Source organism: Thamnophis sirtalis, unplaced genomic scaffold (genome assembly GCF_051295495.1).
Source record: "Thamnophis sirtalis isolate CommonGarterSnake01/CBP01778 unplaced genomic scaffold, rThaSir2_p1.2 scaffold_6, whole genome shotgun sequence".
Taxonomy (NCBI): domain Eukaryota; kingdom Metazoa; phylum Chordata; class Lepidosauria; order Squamata; family Natricidae; genus Thamnophis; species Thamnophis sirtalis.
This window is the reverse complement of record NW_028261386.1, coordinates 132,202,677-132,224,755: the sequence shown is the minus strand read 5'-3', so window position 1 is coordinate 132,224,755 and position 22,079 is coordinate 132,202,677. Positions and strand designations below refer to the sequence as shown.

At 39.9% G+C, this 22,079-nt stretch overlaps 1 protein-coding gene across 1 annotated transcript in view; it reads right to left on the bottom strand.

Moving 5' to 3' along the window:
- CSMD1 (CUB and Sushi multiple domains 1) overlaps nt 1-22,079 on the bottom strand; it is a 1,072,234-nt gene that overhangs the window by 677,801 nt on the left and 372,354 nt on the right. The window contains exon 3 of the mRNA XM_087718982.1: nt 9,973-10,085. Coding sequence (XP_087575108.1) covers nt 9,973-10,085 — 113 coding nt within the window. The remainder of the gene's footprint in view (nt 1-9,972; nt 10,086-22,079) is intronic.

Here is a 22,079-nt window from a genome sequence, read left to right as displayed (position 1 = left end):
AACGTGGGTGTACCTGGGTGCACCCACGATCACTTGCGCAGCTGCGTTCTGGACTAGCTGAAGTCTTCGAACACTCTTCAAGGGCAGCCCCATGTAGAGCGTGTTACAGTAATGTGCAGGGGGCATGGCACAGGGAGGCATTAAATTATGGAGATGGGCACACAAGTGCATGCAATAGCAAGCATGCACGTACTTTTGGTACCCAAGGAGAAAAATATTCACCAATGCTGTCTTAGAACATCCTTCCCCACTGATATCAGCCTCTCTCTCCCTCGTCTGCCCCCCAAAACATTCAGGAAACAACTAAAGACATTTGATCTAATTTGTTGTAAGTCTTTTCTAAGTGTAAGGCTAGTTTTGGTTTTTTTTTTTTTTTTTTAATGTTTCTTGTCTTAAATATTTTATTTTTCAACTCACCGTTCAAGCTTTAATGCAGGATTTGTTTGAATCCTGTTATCATGGGGTGTGTGGGGAGAGGGGGGTTAGCGTTCCTTACCGTGGATGTTTTATATTTTTGCTGTGAATCTCTATAGTCAATTGGTGGGAACTGGTGGCGTATAAGTTTAATTAAATACATAAATAAATGTTGACTATATGTTTAAGTGCTATTCCTACATGATTGCTATTTTCTCCTTCATTGCTTCCCCCACCACCACTAACGTACTTTCATTATCCTGTCCCTCAGTAAAAATTCTGCAGTCAGCATTTTTTAAGATTCATATTTACTGTTCACTGCCTTAAATTATTTGCAAGAATAATAAAGGAAGGATAAAAATAATAAATAAATACTACAGTTCACTGCTATTTGCAAACTGGCAGTTGAGTTCCCCAGGCTTATGGTGCTGGGGGATTTCAATTTGCCTTCGCTCGGCGAGCACTCTGATGGAGCGCAGGAGTTCATGGCTTCCATGACAGCCATGGGCTTGACCCAAGTAATTCGGGGCCCGACTCACTCAGCAGGTCACATGCTTGACCTCGTATTTCTCTCAGAGCAGTGGAGTTGTGATCTTGGTTTGAGGGGTATTGAGATCTTGCCCCTGTCATGGTCGGACCACTTCCTGCTGAGGCTTGACTTTCGGAGACCAATCCCCCACTGTAGGGAGGAGGAATCGATTAGGTGGTTCCACCCCAGGCGCCTTATGGACCCTCCGGGCTTCCAGAAGGCGCTTGGTGTTATACCTGATACTCTCGTCCACAGTCCGGTTGAGGCCTTGGTTGCTGCTTGGAACTCAGCGGTGTCGGAGGCTCTTAACCGGTGGCATACAAGTTTAATAAAATCAAAATCAAATCAAATCAAAATCAAACAATAAAGTCTGTTAAAATCATCTAATACAAGTAGGAGATAGCCAGGCTTGACCTTGAGGGCAGAGTCAACCACATCATGAGTCTGGAGTTCCTATATGCCCCGAAAGAGACCTATGCCCAGCCCCCTTGAAGTCCACTGACTCTTGCTATTTTGCACTGACTGTTAATAAACCAGATTCTTATGTATAGGTTGCATGGAATAAATTCATAGGGCTTTTGAACTCTATCCTCATTCCTGGTTTCTTGTGCCTGAAAATGCATGATTTAGTAACATCAGATTGGATTGGATTGGATTGGATTGGATTGGAATGGATTGGATTGGATTGGATTGGCATGGAATGGATTGGAATGGATTGGAATGGATTGGAATGGAATGGAATGGAATGGATTGGAATGGATTGGAATGGATTGGAATGGAATGGATTGGAATAGAATGGATTGGAATGGAATGGATTGGAATAGAATGGATTGGAATGGAATGGATTGGAATAGAATGGATTGGAATGGAATGGATTGGAATGGATTGTATTGGAATGGAATGAAATGGATTAAGTGCAGCCATTCCCCACACCCCCCAATGCTTTGGTGAGGGAGGGAGTTCCAAACAGCTTCAGAAGAGGCTTCATGAGTTACCGCTAAAACCAAGACTGAGCTTTACATGTTTTGCAAAGTTCTATTTTGGATACGATAAACAAACAATTCCCCATTTAGGAAAAAAATAAAAAATAAATCACATTCATGTTGCCATGCCCTTGAGTTGTAATCCTTTTGTCAAAAGTTTTATTTCTTCTTAAGTTTCTCATTTATATGGGGACACAGTGCAATTGCAAATCATTGCCGAAACAGTTGTCCGTAATCTGTTCTAAACAAATTTACAATGACACCTCATAAATCATCACTTTATGGCCCTGCAGATATTTTCTCTGTCATCTTTTGTAGTCTCTAACAGAGCAAACTATACATATATTTTTTTTTTAAAAAAAAGTAAAAGTTCTAACAACAGAAGTTGTTCTAGAACAGCAGCTGCTCTAATGTTGGTGCAAAAATCTATGGGGAAACAGTTTTTGGGTATATTAAAATTACTGTCCTAATCACTGTCTTGTTCCCAGGAACAATTATGTTAATTATGATATCGCACACATGAATTCAGTGATTGCTTCCCATTTTAGATGTTGGATTTTTACACGGAGGTCATATTCTCCAATCTGACCTATCATCCTGCAAATTGCTCCTATTTCTGTTAATTTTTGCTAGGGAAAATAACAATTTAAAGGTAGGTATACAATTCAAAGTGGGATAGATAGATAGATAGATAGATAGATAGATAGATAGATAGATAGATAGATAGATAGATAGATAGATAGATGATAGATAGATAGATAGATAGAGATAGAGATAGAGATAGAGATAGAGATAGAGATAGATAGATAGATAGATAGATAGATAGATAGATAGATAGAGATATAGATATAGATATAGATATATACACATACATACATACACACACACACACACACACACACACACACACACAACAATGTTTCCCCCCCCCCCCCAGATTATCTGTAAAATACATGTTAATGAAGTAGAAATTTAAAGTGAAAGGTTCCGGTCCTAAACTGGGAGATCACCAGAATACCTAGTTCTAGCTATCATCCCTTTCTTTACCCATTTCAAACTATATAGCTAAAGTATTCAGAGCAATAGGAGATGTATTAAAATGCAACATGTTTAGCATATTTAAAGTGATGGCTAAATCTTAGCAATAGCAATAAGGGAGTTAGATATTTATTCATCAGTAGTAATGCACTGTTAGTTTGGGGCATCACTGAGATAAATGAGAACTGAGGATAGTGTTGTTGGCAGAGACTGAATGTTAATGTAAAGATACACCGAGCAGCTGAAAAAAGAAGCAAGGGCAAGCAATTCCAAAGGGGACCAAATCTATGATATGGAATCGGGGGATTTGATAGTCTAGTTCAAAGCATTCCTATCTCCCATTGCTTTTATTTAAATGTGATTTGAGAAAAATGCACATATGAGATAGGAAGGGGGAAACACAGACTGGGAGGAAGCAGGAGGAAAGAATTCAAGTGTTTTATCTTCACTAGTCTAGAGAAACTAGATCCCTGTGAGAAAGAGGAGGGGAAGAAATGTCATACCTAGTTTGTTATTTATTTATTTTTCACATTTTTTTTTTTTACTGCCCATTGTCGTAGGGAAATTCCAATAGAAAACAAAGGCAACAACACAAGCAATAATTCTTACTTTGAGATCAGAGGTTTCTAATAATTTGGAACATTAGAAATGAATAGATATAAAAGATATAATAGTGGTAATATACTTAGCAATAGCAATAGCAGTTAGACTTATATACCGCTTCATAGGGCTTTCAGCCCTCTCTAAGAGGTTTACAGAGTCAGCATATCGCCCCCAACAACAATCCGGGTCCTCATTTCACCCACCTCGGAAGGATGGAAGGCTGAGTCAACCCTGAGCCGGTGAGATTAGAACCGCTGAACTGCAGATAGCAGTCAACTGAAGTGGCTAGCAGTACTGCACTCTAACCACTGCGCCGCCTCGGCTCTTAACTTCAATAAGTTCAGTAACATAGTTGTTAATGCTGGGAACGCACTACCTGACACTGTGGTTTCTTCTCCAAACCCCCAAAACTTTAACCTTAGACTGCCTACTGTCGACTTCATCCCATTCCTAAGAGGTCTTTAAGGGGCATACATAAGCGCACCAGTGGGCCTACCGTCCCTGCCGTAATATTCCCTTGTATCCATATTCATTTCATGTATTCATCATCTTGTCTATACTTATATCTGTTATCTAATTCATGCTTGATGAAATGAAACAAAGACACAAATGTATAATAGCTAGATTCATGTTGATGCAGTAGTCATGTTACCTACGCCAAAGTCTCCCTCAGTTGCTGGCACTTTTGCCAAAAAAGGATGAAGTCTCCTTCTAAGGTCCACTTGTGTTTGTGAAGTCCGTCAGCTGTGTGGGTAGCCTGAGTGCTTCAAGGGGACTTTAGTAAAGAAGTCTTATAGCCAGGGGAGAATTTGTTTCATGGCCAGCATAACACCTGGTCACCCTAGAGCTGAAGCTCTGCTCTGCTTCTACAGTGGCTCCATTTGCTCTACTCCTACAGAGTTGCTGGCATACCAACATCAAACAGGAGTCTAACATCCTACACACAGCAGCTGTCTGGTTCACCCACCTCATTTTTTTTGTTTTAATTTCTTACACATCATGGGGAATAAACAGCTCTCTTCAGAAGTCCTTAAAGGTTGGAAAGATAAGATGCTTAGAATCAACACTGAGTTGATGGTGGTTCCACCACAAAACCGCGGTAGACAAAAGCGCGGTCGACGAAAGCGCGTATGTGATGTCATCACAGCGCGACGAAAAAGATCGAAAAATGTAAAAATAAAGCGAAAACCTTACCCTAACCCCCCAAACCTAACCCTAAACCTAACCCTAAGCCTAACCCTAAACCTAACCCTTAACCTAACCCTAAACCTAACCCTAAACCTAACCCTTAACCTAACCCTAAACCTACCCCTAAACCTAACCCTTAACCTAACGAAAAACCTAACGCTAACCCTTAACCTAACTCTAAACGTAACGCTAATGCTCTAAACCTAACCCTAACCCTTAACCTAACCCTAACCCTAAACCTAACCCTTACCTTTATGTGAATCGGCTTGCTGTAATTTAATTTTTATTTCAATTTTTCGATCTTTTTCGTCGCGCTGTGATGACGTCACATACGCGCTTTCGTCGACCGCGCTTTTGTGGAAGGCGGTTTTGACGGGTCACGGTTGATGGTACATGGTCAATCCACCAGCCAACTTTGCAGAAATTCTGAAACAAATCTAGGAAATAATGATCCTATGTAATGGGGCGGGGGGGGGGTTATAACTTAAAACACAGTTGTTGTTTTTCTTTTAGCTTTTTGTTTGATTCCAATGAACAATTCCTGAAGGTTTTTAGAAAAACCACTCACTTTAAAATCCCCAGTAGCAATCAAGATAACAAAAGAACTGAAGCTGCTAATGGAAAGAATTAAAGAAGACTGAAAAGAGCTAGCAGGTTTGCCTTTCTTTCTCAAAATGTCCTTTTTAAAAAACAGAGCGTGACACACATTTTCAGCCCAGTGTGTGTTTCACTTTGCAAAGCTTAATTCAAGTTCAGATTAGTTGATCATTGTAGTGGAAAACACAAACCACGTTGGACACTGAACAAGCTCAAGGGCAATGATGTCTTCTAGCATCCTTTCAAAATACAAATCCTAAAGCTACAAGCCAATGCTCACAGACATTGAGTGTGTGATCCTATTGCACAGCTAAGTGAATCCACAATGTGCCACAGGACAAACCTGCCAAGGAAAAAACTCAGAAACGGAGTCCATTGAGCAGATCCACAGTTGAAAACTGGCAAACAGCCCCATGGTTTTGCTGAGCAACCAAACGTTCATTGTGCTAAGAAGGGTTTTCTAGAGCAGAGATTCCCAAACTTAGCAACTTTAAGACTTGTGGACTTCAACTCCCAGAATTCTCCAGCCAGCTCCGCGGAGCTGGCTGGAGAATTCTGGGAGTTGAAGTCCACAAGTCTTAAAGTTGCTAAGTTTGGGAACCTCTGTTCTAGAGAGACCACTGATCCAGCCAATAGGATCTAGAGCCGAGGTGGCGCAGTGGTTAAATGCAGCACTGCAGGCTACTGCTAGATCAGCAGTTCAGCAGTTCAAATCTCACCGGCTCAGGGTTGACTCAGCCTTCCATCCTTCCGAGGTGGGTAAAATGAGGACCCGGATTGTTGTTGGGGGCGATATGCTGACTCTGTAAACCGCTTAGAGAGGGCTGAAAGCCCTATGAAGCGGTATATAAGTCTACTGCTATTGTACGTAAGTCTACTGCTATTGTAAAATGAGGGCTATTCCACGGATTTGTAAATTGGAATTTTATATGAAAATATGAGAAGACTTTGGAATGCTCGGAGAGAATCATTCAAATATGACGTCTCTTTCACAGTTTGGGAGACCCAGAAGTGCTTTTTTTTTCAAAAGGAGACTTCCTTTGTTTTTGCTTGAAGATGATTCACTTCTCATCCAAGAAGCTTCTTCGGTTCTGATAATTTTTTTTTTAACTATTTAAAATGTAACAGCAGATCTATCCTATAACCCTTTCCTGCCTCATGACTGAATCCTAGAAATGTATCACATTTGAACAACAAAAATTTCAAACCGTGGACAGATACCCACACATAACACCATACTGTTGGCTCATGTAGAAGAATCGTAAAATTCCAAGAAGATGATTGCTAAAAATAAAAATGACCAGGACAAAGGCATTCTAGGAAATTGCATATCTGACCAAAAAACAAAACGATCCTTTTTCAGTAAACATATAACAAAGAAGCTTAAATAGATACCGGTAGATACTGTACATAAGGTAGGCCAGTAGACCGACAGAAAGGTATGATGTATGTACCAAAGACAATACAGTGGTGGGATTCAGCCGGTTCGCACCTATTCGGTGGTGGTCTCCCTTTAAGGTACTTTGATGCAGGGGAGCCCCCCCCCCATTTAGGGACAGGCCACAGGAGCGGCCTTTTCTGCCAGTTCTGAGAGTGTGGCTTGGCTGGGGGAGGGAGGTCTTGTGACTGAGTGGGCATGGCCAACTCGGTGTCACTCGCAGCAAGGTACCGCCCCACCTTGCTGTGAGTGACGTCAAGTCCATCAATAGCAATAGCAGTTAGACTTATATACCGCTTCATAGGGCTTTCAGCCCTCTCTAAGCGGTTTACAGAGTCAGCATATCGCCCCCACAGTCTGGGTCCTCATTTCACCCACCTTGGAAGGATGGAAGGCTGAGTCAACCTTGAGCCGGTGAGATTTGAACAGCTGAACTGCAGAACTGTAGTCAGCTGAAGTAGCCTGCAGTGCTGCATTTAACCACTGCGCCACCTCGGCTCATCAAGCTACGCCAACCAACCTACACCCACAGAACCGGTAATAGAAAAATTTGAATCCCACCACTGGCCAGGAGGCATAATAATACTGTAGTGTTTCTGGATGTGCCTCTTCCCTCTTCTTCCCAGTAGCTGCCTTTACCTTTTTTACCTGGGAAGGGGATCCATAGGGATCAAATCGGACCTGAAATTCGTCCCACTAAAATATTTGAGCATTCCAAGGGACTCTTTCCTGTCTAGTATACTTCAAATCCGTGTTTTTTTTCTGCTTCGCTTCCAAAGTACACTTTTCATGATAGGTCATTCTGAGTGCAAAGGATGAACTCAGCCACTGTTTGGCATTTTCACAGAGACAGGAAGAGCTTTTCAACTCACTCAGTGCTTCCCATCGTTTCTCATACCTCCTAGAGAGGCATTTACCATGAAGCCTATAAGAACTCAATGGTTGCAATGTTGGCATTGCAAAGATCAGACTGATGGTTCAGGATCTAGCTTTTTTTAAAAAAAGATACTATTTTTATTTCCTGCGCTTCCTATGCTTTTCTGTATTTTTTGTTCTGCTCTTTGAGAACTCAGGGTGAAATCCTTCTGGGTTCAGTGATGGGGGGAAAAATATGAGATAGGCAACCACAGGACATTTAAAAAAAATGGAAAAAAATAGGAAGATTAGTATAAGAAAAATAGTCACATTAAGACAATCCTGATAGGTTTTGAACCCCCAGTCCACTGCTTGGAATGCAAGGGTTATAACCACGGTGATATTACAGCATTAATAGTAAAATGTAGTTTTAGGCTGAGAAGAAAATTGAGTGAGAGATAAACAGTGTTTTCTTTTGAAGGTTCAAATATTTCTCTCCCTTAGTTTGGTAGGCTAGCTCAGGACTTCCAAAGAGCTTGGCACTTCTAGCATTGCAAACTATGAATAAAAGTAAGCACTTAGAAGAAAAAACAGAGAAATGCATTTGGCTTTCATCCACTTTGCAGTTGATTCCACTCCTGGCCTCCAGTTTTGCCTCCAGAATGGAACTTCACAAGAATCAACTGATCTCTAAAGTTTACCACATGCTAATATATAAAGACAAGCACAGAATGGAAAAGGAGTTCTGAATTTTTACTCTGCTTTAGTTTAGCCACAAGAAGGGAATTCTAGCAGTTTAAATGTGCTTGAAATATTCATTTTTTGGATTCTCAAAAATTGTTTGTGTGTAGTTTACCATATTGTTCAATTTCATTTGTTTCATCAGCCTGTAAACTGCCCTTATAATTAATATATCTGCCGTGATGGACTCTTGTGACGAGCCGATTGACAGATAATGGAAGCAGTTAGCTTCCTCCTATAATTGGGGCATACCAGGAGTTGTGACACTAAATATATACCTTCTTCCCTGGCTTCAGCTGATAAGGAGGAGAGCCTGTGGCTTAATGGCTAAGACGTCTGCCTAAGATGTAATACAGCACAGGTTTGAATCCCAGTAAGGGTATGGCTAGCTGATGAGAGCTAAATAGCTTGAAATAGATCTATACTAGTCTCCCTTTATTTATTTATCAGCACAAATACAAAACAATACACACACACATACACACACACACATAAAACAAAACCTGACAATCAGCTCTGAATTGGACATTTCTTTGTCATGCTACTTGCAAGAAGGTATATATTGAGAATCTCTCTGATCTTTCAAAACCTCCTGAGAATTTATTAGCATTCTTATCTACAAATGTGTTTATTTAATTAAAAAAAATACTTTTGAGAAAGCATGCATGAAATCTCATTACAACAAAGGAAACTTATGCATGTAAAATCAATTCTATTGAGGTCAACTCAAATGTGTGTTAATGCAACTAATCTTAATGTTTTCAGATAAATAAATATGACATTGCATCCATGCAATATAGCCTTATTTTCTCTTTTTGCTTATCCATTTTATTTATGAATGGAATAAGCTACTTCCTTATCAGATGCTTCTGACTATTTCTTGAGTTTTGATTTACAAATTTATCCATACTCTTTCCCTCACACACATATATATACACACCAACACATACATACAGGGTTGTACCATAAGAAAGTATATATTGCCTCTGACAATAATGTAGAAATAACACCCGACTTAAACCTATATTTTTGCAACTCAAATTTTCCGATATTTGGAAAATGAAGTAAACCATAAGACAAGGTCAGTATTTTGAACCGCTAAACTTCTAAGGAAAACTCTCTTTTTTAAACAACTCCAAAACCATTCCAAAACTACCAATCCAATCATTGTCAATATAGTTTTAACAAGATATTCAATATTCTCACAACAATTCTACAAGTTCTCTTACCCTGTTTCCCTGAAAAAAGACTTCCCAGGATATTGAGCCCAATCGGGCTTTTGAGTGCATGCGCTAAAATAAGCCCTCCCCTGAAAATAAGCCCTCCCCTGAAAATAAACCCTCCCTGAAAATAAACCCTCCCTGAAAATAGCAGCCATGAGGTGACCACGCTCGCCACTTCCTGCACCTCAAAAATAATAAGACCTCCCCGAAAATAAGGCCAAGCATTTATTTGAAGGGGGGGTCAAAAGAAAATAAGACATATTTTCTAGAAAACACAGGTAGGTATTCAAATCTATTCACAAGGAAAGTACTCACACCATTCAAGCTGTAGATCTCTTTGCATATTCAAATATAGCATCTTACCTTCGTAGATAGCCTTGAATCCTTGGGCACTCACGGCAAAATCAGTTGTAAAACAAAGCGTCAGAATAGAACCTGTGCTCACAAGAGATGAGGGCAGCTGAAATCCAGAAAGCCTGCAAGATAAACAAATGAAAGAGATTTTGGGGTGGGGGGGAAAGCAGAGGAGACTATTTTTTTTTAAAAAAAGAATGAAACTAAATAATCCCACTGAACTTGTTGGCTACCTAAAATATCTTCTTTGGTGACAAAAAAAATAAATAAATAAACTGAAACTTGGGGGAAAAAAATAATGCTACGTGAAGTTCATTTTTGGAGAGAAAAGTCAATTTGTGTTGATTTGATTTGATTGATTTGATTTTATTATATTTATATGCCGCCCTTTTTCCACGAAGGGGACTCAGGGCGGCTCACAATTCAAATCAGGGAAGGGGGGGTACAGACAAAAAATAAAAGACGAAACATAACAATACATAATTTAAAAACACACAACAGTCATACCATTCGAGACGGGGGGCAACAGCTCTTTAGCCCCAGGCCTGTCGGAATAGCCAGGTTTTAAGGGCTATGCGGAAGGCCTGGAGGGTGGTGAGGGTTCGAATCTCCACGGGGAGCTCGTTCCAGAGGGTCGGAGCAGCCACAGAGAAGGCTCTCCTCCGGGTAGTTGCCAGTCGACACTGGCCGGCGGATGGAATTCGGAGGAGGCCTAATCTGTGGGATCTAATCGGTCTAGTGGAGGTGATTGGCAGCAGGCGGTCTCTCAAGTACCCAGGTCCAATACTGTTCTATTTAGAACTTTCAAAACTAATGTGCAAACACGAGGTTGTCATTTCAAGATCAGCAACATGTTGATGTTTCCAAAGGCTCACGAAAGTCCCACTTCATAGAAGATAACAGATTCTGAACATCATCATCTGATGAGTGATATCAAGTGATCCTAACAACTGAGGACTTTTTTCTCCCTTGTTGCAGGAAAAAAAAAAATATCCTCTGTAAGTTTTTTGAAGACCACAAATGGAGAAAGCGTTATAGTGTGACAAATGATTTTGAAAAACTGGTTCTCTCATTTCAGCACTATTATGAATGGATAAAGCCAGAGTGAATTCTGCTTCTAGAATTCTATGCCTTTCCAGCTATAGTTCTACCTGCATGAAAAGGCATGTGGTATTTGTGCTTATTCCTAGATTGCTTTTAAAACTCAGGGGGCTTCCAAAACAGCTCACAAAGAGCCCCTTTTACACAGATGTTCTGGGACGCAACCATTCCCCCCCCCCGTCTCCTTGAGGGCACAGCTAGAACAAGAGAGAGCAGCAGGTACACCTATTAAAAATAACACTAGAAGTGTCATGATTCAGGCTGTGTTCTTTGTGCTATCCTCTTTCTCTCTTAATCAAAGGCTGCATCAAATCTGCAATTCCGAGAGGCAAAATCCCATAGGTAAAGGGACCCTGGGGAATTTGGGCCCTTACTCTACTCTAGTTCTCCCAAAGGTGAAGGAAAACCGATCCCTTTGGGAATTACAACAACCTTTGGAATTGTGTAAGGATGTCCTGAACTTTCTGTCTCTCCGTACGTAAACCACAACTGACCCAGAGGGCAACTTCTGCTGTGGCTCAAATCTGAAGCACCTTTCCTTCTCCCTCCTGCCCATAAAGATATAACAATAAAGGAGATTATTTGTAGCTCGGGCTTGAAATGAGGAGTCCTTGGTGCTCTCTGAGCTTGGCTGTTTTCCTGCAGACATTTCATTACCTCACCCTAGGTAACACCATCAGCGCTGATGAGGTTACCTAGATTGGGTAATGAAACATCTGGCAAGGAAACAACCAACCTCAGAGAGCACCAAGGACCCCTCAAGGCATAAGAGACATATAGTAAAGAATAATAAAGTTTTCTTATGTTCATTTCCCTTTTTGAACAACAATTTTTTGCTGCTGGAGATGGCAGCCTCGCCCTCTCTGCCCACAAATAGTAAGCCATTTGTTTATTTGTTTGTTTGTTCAGTTGAAGCAGCCACTCACTCACCAGAGATCTCTGCTTGGAGGTTGCTAATAGGCAGCGGAGTTATCACAACGCAGAATGCCATTTGAGAGACCGCCTACTGCCAATTACCTCCGCTAGACCGATACGATCGCATAGATTAGGCCTCCTCCGAATTCCATCATCCAGCCAGTGTAGACTGGCAACTACCCGAAGGAGAGCCTTCTCGGTGGCTGCTCCGACCCTCTGGAACGAACTCCCCATGGAGATTCGTACCATCACCACCCTCCAGACCTTCCACGCTGCTCTAAAGATCTGGCTATCCCGGCTGGCCTGGGGTTAAGATTCTAACCCCACTCGAATTGTGTGACTGTTATGTTTTCTTTTTAATATGTTGTATTGTCTTCATGTTAGAATTTGTTTGTCTCCCCCCCCTTTTTTGAACTGTGAGCCGCTCTGAGTCCCCCCAGGGAAAAGGGTGGCATACAAATAAAGGGAAACTAAACTAAACTAAACATTTCACCTATGCTGGGCTGCTGGCTTTGGCGGTAGTAAGTGTATCCTTTATTCTCCTTATTTTCAGGCTTCTATGCTTTCCTTAACGCTGCAGCAATCAATATCTGTCAAGGGTACTGGTCCCCTTGCTGGCATTTCCTGAGCTAAACAGCACTCTATAACAGTACAGTATACAGGAAGTACCAATATTTTATTTTAAAGGAAAAAAAAACAGAAACAACCAGACTATTAGCTACCTAGCATAACTAATAGAACAAAAGGATTCATTAGAAATTCTGTCAGAAGAAAGAAATGCCAGTGGTTCAGCTCAGTTCAGCTCTTAAAAATTCTCTGAACCATAGTAAAGAACAGATCATGCATACATAGGTAAGTAGACACCATCGGCTTCTTCAGCCTTGGAGTAAACAGCACACTGCAAATTGCACAGAAGATCAAGCTCTACTAAAAGGAATTATGGAAAAGGGTGAAGAAAACCAAGGAAATCTAGCTCAAACTACTATCTCCTTATCCACAGAACTGCCCACAGCCATTCTACTTTAGTCAAATATGCTTGCTTTTCCTTGGATCTATACCCACCTTTGTAGAATGCCTTTTGTTCTTTATGAAAATGAGGATTTAAAAAAATAATGAAGGAAAATGTCTGGGGATAGAATCCTACCTACCGTTGCTTTCTAGACACACTTGAATCTGATAGAATTTACTGCAGCGCTGAAATTTAGCTGTGGGAGCCAATTACATTGACAACAGAGGAACCAAACCATCACAGTTCCCCTTCAATGAGGTAGTGAAAACAATGATTCCACAATGAGAACTATCTCTGAGGAACGGAGACGGAGGGGGAAGTAGTTTTGTAAATGTAGGCATAGAAGTATGTGTGAGTGTGCATATCAAACCACTTCAGAGGACGGTTGTAAGTTAAATGTGATGTGGAAGCACCACTGCACAGACCATCTTAAATTCTGTAAACAAGGAAGCAAACAAATATATGAACACAGGTTATGGTAACCAGCAGTGGAACTAGCTGTAGTGATCGACCATATACTATATAATTATGGATTAGCCCATCCATGGATAAGCTGACCCTCAAAATGTGTCATCTGCAGATAAGCTCATCCTCAAAAGTTTCAACCACAGCAATAGGGGGGAAAACTGTAAAGTGTTACATCATCATTTATAAAACTGTGCAATTTTAAAGTCATGACAGGCTTTAGAAAATCTGAGCTCTGGTCCACAGATAAGCCGAACCCAATTTTTTTTTGGAGGGCGAGGGGATTTTCAGGCCTGATTCTTGATTTATCCATAAATATATAAAGTAAGTGAATGGGATGCTTGCATTTTTCTGAAGGTTAAAGACCAATTGTTCTAAGTGTCACTTCCAACATACCTTCAAAAATAAATTTGAATCTTGTCTTAAAAAAAAATAATAACTCAGGAATCATTACAGAAACAACTCAACTTTTCCTCCCAAAATAAAACAAAAGAGAAACGAAACCAGCATTTGTATATGTAGCCATTCCTGTACCATCAAACAATATTTATGTTAAACAGGCTTCAACACTCAAGGGATAGCAGGGGGTAAGAAATGCAATTTAGCCCAGGTAGCCAAATACGGTACCTGGGAAATAGCATTTCAAACCATTCAGAGAGACACTTGATCAATTCACTATAAATGAGGTTGGAAATTCCAATTTCTGCACCCCAGATTTTGCAATTATTCCAGTTTAATATTAAGAATAGGGGGCAGAATTGCTCAGTGGTTAAGGATGCTCAGCTTGTCAACTGGAAAGCTTTTCAGTTTTGAGATCCGAGCACCGTGCGATAGGTTGAGATCTTGTTCTAGTTCCTGCCCACCTAGCAGTTTGAAAGCATGCAAATGCAATTGAATTAACATTAAGTTAACAGCATTTTGTGTGCCTTTGCCATATATAGCCATGCTAGCCACATGGCCACAGAAATTGTCTTCAGACAATGCTGGCTTCCTTGGTCCAAAAAATGTAGATGAGCACTACGACCTAGAATCAGACAGGAAAACCTTTACCAACGAATACCTAACTGATAACTATGAGGTCTTTGTATTCCTGATCTTGCCCCTTTGCAAAGTGTTGACAATATGCTCTCCAGTTAAATGTTATTCACAGTTACCACTGAGACACAGGATAGTGATGAATTCTGAGTCACAGGACTGTTTTGCATGGTTAAATATGTCTTATTCCTTGAAATAACAGTTAAAGGCATCTGCCAGATAAATTCTGAATTGTAATCCTATCTGATCAAGTTCTTGTGATATTGGTTCACAGGAACCTTTTTGTTACTTTATTTTCTGTGTAAGATCTTTGTTAGTGACAGGTCCATATGAATGTAGGAATAGAAAAATATAACCATTTTTTTTAAAGTTACAGTGAAAAGCCCAGCAAAGCAAATATGTCATTTATTTTCAGAAATAATGCTGTATTCCTATTTAGAGTTTTCACGGCATGAGAAATAGCCCTAAAGATAGGTTTGACAAAAATCTATGAGCTGCTATAACTGGTTCAACTGTCAATGTTTCTACATATTGATATTTGTTCCAAAATTTTTATTAAAATAATTACTTCTATATATCATCCACTGACTCTCTCTGTCTTCTCTATATGAAAAATCTGCCTCTATTGACTGTTTTCTGTGATCCAAACCCTTCCCAACAGAGTTCAGAGATCATTATCAGTAACACAACAGCTTATTCTTGACTCAGAAAAGTATTTTCTTCATTTAATACATTTCTGATGAGATCATAGATGGATAATAATAATAACAATCTTATAATCTCATTATGTTTTGTATTTGTTTGATATACTTCACATTAGCACCGGTAATTTAATCTGAAGATATATTCATGCAATATTCTAATGTCTGTTTCTTGCTATTTGGGTATTTCCAATTCTACAATGAAGTCACTTGTTGAGATTTGAATTATGGGCAATGATTGTTGATTGCTTTGATCTTCTATAATCAGATTTCAAGCAATATGAAATTATTTTGACATCTACCACTTTTTTTTGAAGCATCTGGATCCATCTGCTTCTGTCTGAATTATTTCCAACATAAACTCCAAAGGAAGAAATGCCAAATGACTTCCATGTTGTTGTTACAACAAAGATGTTTGCAACAAAGATGATTAGGGTACCGAAGGCTAAAACATATGAACGGTTGCAGGAATTGGGTATGTCTAGTTTAATGAAAAGAAGGACTAGGGAGGACATGATAGCAGTCTTCCGATATTCCACAAAGAAGAGGGAGTCAAACTATTCTCCAAAGCACCATTAAGAAAGACAAGAAATAACAGATTGAAACTAATCAAGGAGGGAAGCAACCTACAATTAAGAAAAAAAATTCCTGACAACAATTAATCAGTGGAACGACTTGCCTCCAGAAGTTGTAGGTGATCCAACAATGGAGAGAATGGACAACCATTTATCTGAAATGGTACAAGGTTTCCTGCTTGACTAGAAGACCTCCAAGGTCCTCTCCAACTCTGTTATTCTGTTAAGAAAGTTACATGCATGAGATCTATTTCCTTGTTGGATGAAAACTGAACCAAAATGAATAGTGGAATAGATTGGCCTTTACTTCATAGCCTCTTAGGATTTTTCTAGCTTCACTTTCTCTTCCTGTTATTTTGAGTATATTTATAGAAGGTTTGATTTATACTCTGCCGCCTTTGGTTTTTGGCTATGTTTTTAGTATAACCACATTGGTTTTTGTTGTTGTTGTTGTTGTTGTTGTTGTTGTTGTTGTTGTTGTTGTTCTCCATTTTTAAAACACAAAATCTTTCTGCAGTTGTGTTTATGTGCCAATCCACCTTCAGCACCATTTTTATTTAGCATCTACTTATGAAATTCAACTTATTCTTGCTCTGAGTTTACTAAAATCTGCTATTCTTAGCTACACTTCAGCTATAATTTCTCTTAAAATTAAAAATGACAGGATTATTTTTCTGCAATGATGTTTTTTAAGCTTTAAAGCCCTTTATGCATAGTTTAGATTATCTGAAGAACCGTCTCACTCCAACGGAATTGGTCTGCCCCATCCATGCCAACTGTGGACGGACCCTGTCAGTCAAGGAATTCTGTCTGGTGGGTTCCAGGAAGAAAACTTTTTCTGCCATGGCTCCTACCCTCTGGAACATTGTGACTCCTAAGGCCAGATCCACACCCCAAGGGACTTGAATATCTGGCTCTGCCAACTGGGAGCATGTTATTCTGGAGGTGGTTAATGGACTAAGGTAAGAACCCCACATCCTTCCTATGTGCATATTGCTCCCTACCTCCCCAACTTTGCTTATTTTCAAATAAATTTCAAGGTTAATATTTATTGCTGGCAACTCTATTGGGAAAGATTGGAAGAGTTACGTGATTGAATTCTCTACTCCACAGATCTCACAAGCAAGAGATGGAAGGCTATATAAAGTTAACAAATACATAAATGTTAATCCTTGGAAAGCTTCATAATTTTCAAACTCTCCTCTGTGCATATTGGTCAATCCATGCCTCATTTCAAAATTTCTATCTCAAAAGAATTATGACCTTCCCTAGTTCTTCAGTCTTCCAACTGGACAATTCCTTATGGAAATTATAAACTTTTAAACATTATGAGCAATCTGTGTTTACTGCCATTTAATTTTCATTTCTCTTACTGGCTAGTTAAGGCATTTGGAGAACAAGTGGGTTTGTAACTTTATGCCACAATATGTCTTTCCTTGCATCTCTACCTGTGACAGGTTATTTACTCATGCTACCGGCTGAGGTCAAGCCAGGGCAGAAAAATGATGGATGAGCTAAACATTGCCTTGCAATAATGAAAGATTCCTCTACTTAACCTGAATCTCTTGTAGCTTTTCTCTCCCATCATGTAAGATAAACTGAGAATTAAGATAAATGAAGACATGTTTGATGTCCATTTTGCTGTGTTTCATGGGAGAATAGGACAGGGTTTGATTCATACAGCATAGAAGGTTGCTCACTAAAATATGATGACACGAACACAGTCAAGGAAAATCCTGTAGAACTATATAATTCCTGATGCCTGGCCAGATCTGGTCTTTATATTTTATTGCCAAAAGCCCATCGTTACTGAAAATGAATTGGTAATTCACTTCAGAATGCCACTCTTGTGTAGAAGAAATTGAAAAGTGCTTAAACTGGGTGCTACACAAACATATGAATGGCTTTCAGCCAATGCAATTCATGGCAAAAAACAAAATTGAATATAATTTGCAACCCACTCACATTTTTATGGATTAATCTAAAATACACGAGATGCTGATTGAACCCAAAGTTTAATGTATAGAAGCACATCTTATCATCTAAAAATCAATAGATAGTTGCAATTTACACAAGTTATTTAGAACTACAGTTTAACTTCCATGCAGCACTCAAAATCTTATTACTAATTAACTGCTGAAGTAGAGCTAGATATGTCAGTGGGCATGGTTTCACTTTTTTTTTTCTTCCTTAAGAAAATAACAGGAAATGGGAATGTGATATGATTTGGACCAGAGGCATTTGCAGAATAACCTTTCAGAAGGTTTAGTTATGTTTATTCAAGACAAAATGCACTCCTCTAGCATAGTTGGAAGAGATGAAAGCAGAATTTCTTATCCTTTCCACTACTGAATAGTTGCCATTCCATTATCTGCTAAAAGTTGCTAAAAAAAAAAAAGGTTTAAAAAAATTAAAATATTTTATTAAATCAGATTAATATATTATCATTGAGGTATTACCCAACTCAGTGGAATAATGCCACTGAAATGTATGTCCAGCCAATGATCACTAATGATGACTATTCTGAAGGAATGTAACACATTTTTTTGGAAAACAATAACATGAATTAAAATTCGAGTAGCCTGCAACTTCAACTCCTGAGGAAGAAACAGCGAACTGAAGATGTCTCTGCTAGAAGCAGAGCTGACAACTGATGACGATGAAATGAAGAGCTGGTGAGAAGATTAGCTCTTTGTAGTTCCTCTCCCAGACAAGGAGAGGACTTGAGATCATGTACATGGTATTGCTATGTGTCTAAATATTTGAATACTGGTGCAGTACTGCGCAGGTCAGTTACTAAATAAAACTCATCAGATGGCAAATAGCATCTTTACTCTAGGCCTTCCACAGTGGAAAAGCAAGAGGTTCCCTCCTACCAGTGGGGACTCAACCTTCCAGCACTTTCAGCCAGCTAGCCTGAGAAACAATTGCCAGGCACTAGTACAGTGATGGCTAACCTTTTTGCCTTTGCGTGCCAAAAGCAGGAGGGGCACGAGGGGGTGGTGTGCGCACGTGCCCTCCCCCATGCTTTTGGTGCACAATTGCATGGTGGACCTGTTTTTTTGCCCTCTCCAGGCTCCAGAGAATTTCTAGGAGCTTGGGGAGGGCAAAAAAAATGCCCTCCCCTGCCACCCCCACAGGCCCTCCGGAAGCCGGAAACGGCTTGTTTTCTGACTTCCAGGTTGCCTATAGGGCCATTTTTCTCTCTCCAAAGAAACAAGAGAGAGAAAAAGGGCACTACGCGCAAACTGGAAGTCCGTTCCCAAACTTCTGTTTTGTGTGTTGGGTTGCTTTTCACCCTACAGAGGATTCAGGAGGGCAAAAAATGGCCGAAAATGAAGGCTGAAATCAGCTGGCCAGTATTTGCATGTGCACTGTAGCTGACAGGGCAACGTCTCATGTGCTCTAAGAAATGGCTTCATGTGCCATGTTCTCAATTCACATGTGGCCCTCCTAGTGCCCCTCATTTCTGTTTCAGATAGCCTTTTGTTACCCTTTTTTCTGAAAGAGCAACAACAACAACAGGAAGTGAAAGTGAAAGTGGGTGTTCTGGCTATTATGGGATACAGATTTGATGCTGTTTCAGAAGACGGTTTCAGAACCTGCATTTCAAAACCATCTGGCTGACGATTGACACAGGACAGTTTCTTGCTGCAGTTGCAAATCTTTTTCCCCGCTTCAATTATTCGCCCCCCCCTTTCCCACAATTGCTTTTCAAGCTATTTTTAAATACATGTGTAGGACTATTCTACACTAGAGCCACATTTAAAACTAGATGACAAGTGCTGAGGAGGCATGTGGTTGATTCACCGCTTTGCGGATCAGATGCATGCCCAGCCCAAAGCCACCAGATTTGCAGCAAATTTGGCCGGGAAAATAAGTTCCTGTAAAACAAAAGGTGTGGATGCATTCACACAGTAGCCGAAAGCAGGTTTTGGAGCTCGGCAAATCCTGAGTATGTCATCAACCGTATCAGTCCATGTCCGTGGCAACACTCAGGAGATGTAAAATATTATATTGAAAGTAAAGCAGCTAAAACTGTCTCTTCTATAGGATAGGGATGAAAGGAAGACAACATCATAAGGTCATAACATTTAAAAACCATGTGCAACCATGTCCTCAGTTATTTTTACTAGGTATAAGTACAGACTTTACAGTGGTAGAGACTAACTTGATTCTGCACCTAATAACGACAGCAAGACTGTTGATGGCGCAATACTGGAAGAAGGAAGACTTGCCTACAATCCAAGAATGGACATTGAAAGTCACAAACTTAGCCGAGATGGTTAAAATATCGGCATATCTTAAAGATCATTCAAATGAGAGATATAAACGAGACTGGAAAAAATGGATTGAGTATATACAAAATAAATACGGGACCAAGAAACTCCAGTTAGCCTATGCTTAAGATCAGGAATAATTTAAACTGTTTAAAGTTAGTTCAGTAAGAAGAAGCTAAGGTCAATGTAGAATGTCATTAATTTCTTTATTTCTTTTTTCTCAATAGATTTTAGACTGTGTTAGTTAAAAATCCATACCGTGTACGGGTTCTGGGAAGTCGGGGGTGGGGGGAAGGAGGAGGGGGGTGGGGGTGGAGGGAGGGAGGGGCATACAAAAAAAATTGTACTTCGATGTTTTAATGATTGACGAATGATGAAATATTTGTGTTTTTTAAAAGAAATAAAACCTTTTTAAACAAAAAAAAACAAAAAAACAAAAGAAAAACCATGTGCAAAGACATCCATCTGCTACCCTGTTTCCCTGAAAATACGACCTCCCCAGATAATAAGCCCAATTGGGCTTTTGAGCGCATGCGCTAATCAATATAGTTTTAACAAATATTCAATATTCTCACCACAATTCTACAAGTTCTCTTACCCCGTTTCCCTGAAAATAAGACTTCCCAGGATATTCAGCCCAATTGGGCTTTTGAGCGCATGCGCTAAAATAAGCCCTCCCTTGAAAATAAGCCCTCCCTGTAAATATTGCAACACAACAGCTGAGGTGGTACAGTGGTTAGGGTGCAGCACTGCAGGCCACTTCAGCTGACTGTTATCTGCAGTTCGGCGGTTCTAATCTCACCGGCTCAAGGTTGACTCAGCCTTCCATCCTTCCGAGGTGGGTGAAATGAGGACCCAGACTGTGGGGGCGATATGCTGACTCTGTAAACCGCTTAGAGAGGGCTGAAAGCCCTATGAAGCAGTATATAAGTCTAACTGCTATTGCTATTGCTAACAGCAGCCATCAGGTGACCACGCTCACCGCCTCCTGTACCTCATAATAATAAGACCTCCCTGAAAATAAGACCGAGCACTTATTTCGGGGGTCAAAAAAATAAGACCCTGTCTTATTTTTGGGAAAAACGTGGTGCATTTTGAAGGAAGGATGTTCTCTGAAATTCTGCCTTTTTGTTTTCATTGATTTTCTTCACTTTTATCTTTTAACTTGCTTTCATCCTTAACTGTTTTGCCATTTCCTTTACAGAGCAATTCAGAGGAACAATAATGCTGTAGAATTATACTGAGATTGTTCCTGGAATATAAAGATGAGGGTCTGATCTTGAATGGCTGTTTTAAATGGTTCCGGAGGACACAGCAGATTTTATGAGTGAGCCATTCTGCTAATGCTAATGCCTAATGTATTTTTATTTTATTTTTGCCACAAGGGCACAGTGACAGCCCGATAGTGTCCTGCTGTCACGGAAAAAAAAAATATGTGAGGCCTTGGATTCCTCTACTGCCAATGTGTTCATTATTTTTACCTCTTTCATTTTGATGTAACTTTGACAACAATTATACAGCTCGAGGGGATTTTGATCAAACAGGTTGTCTTATAATAATAATAAAAAAAAATCTGAGAAGGGATACAGAACTGAAATAATAAGGTTGCTGAAAGTTCTGCTGTACATTTTTTAAAAAAATAAAATGTTTCTTATCTTTGACAATGACAGGTACATGTGTCACAAATATCAGCGGCCCAAGATGCTACATATAGGGATTTTATTTTTCTATATAAGAAGGCTAAACGAGTAGACACAAATGCACTAGCAAAACAATATACTGTATATCAGCTTCATGAAAAGAACCTCAGTTATATTTGTTCCTGGTTCTGCACAGGAATAAATATGTTTTAAGTTCAACATCTCCTGGATACTACTCAGTTGTGGAGAAATTAAAATCCGCATCTGCCTTGAGCTCAGATAATAATGGGATAATGTGGCAGAATGGAGTCTGGATTACCAGAAAGGGGAGGGGGTGCTCCAGAAGGCAAAGAGGCAGCATAGTTTAGAGCAGGGGTCTCCAACTTTAAGCCTGG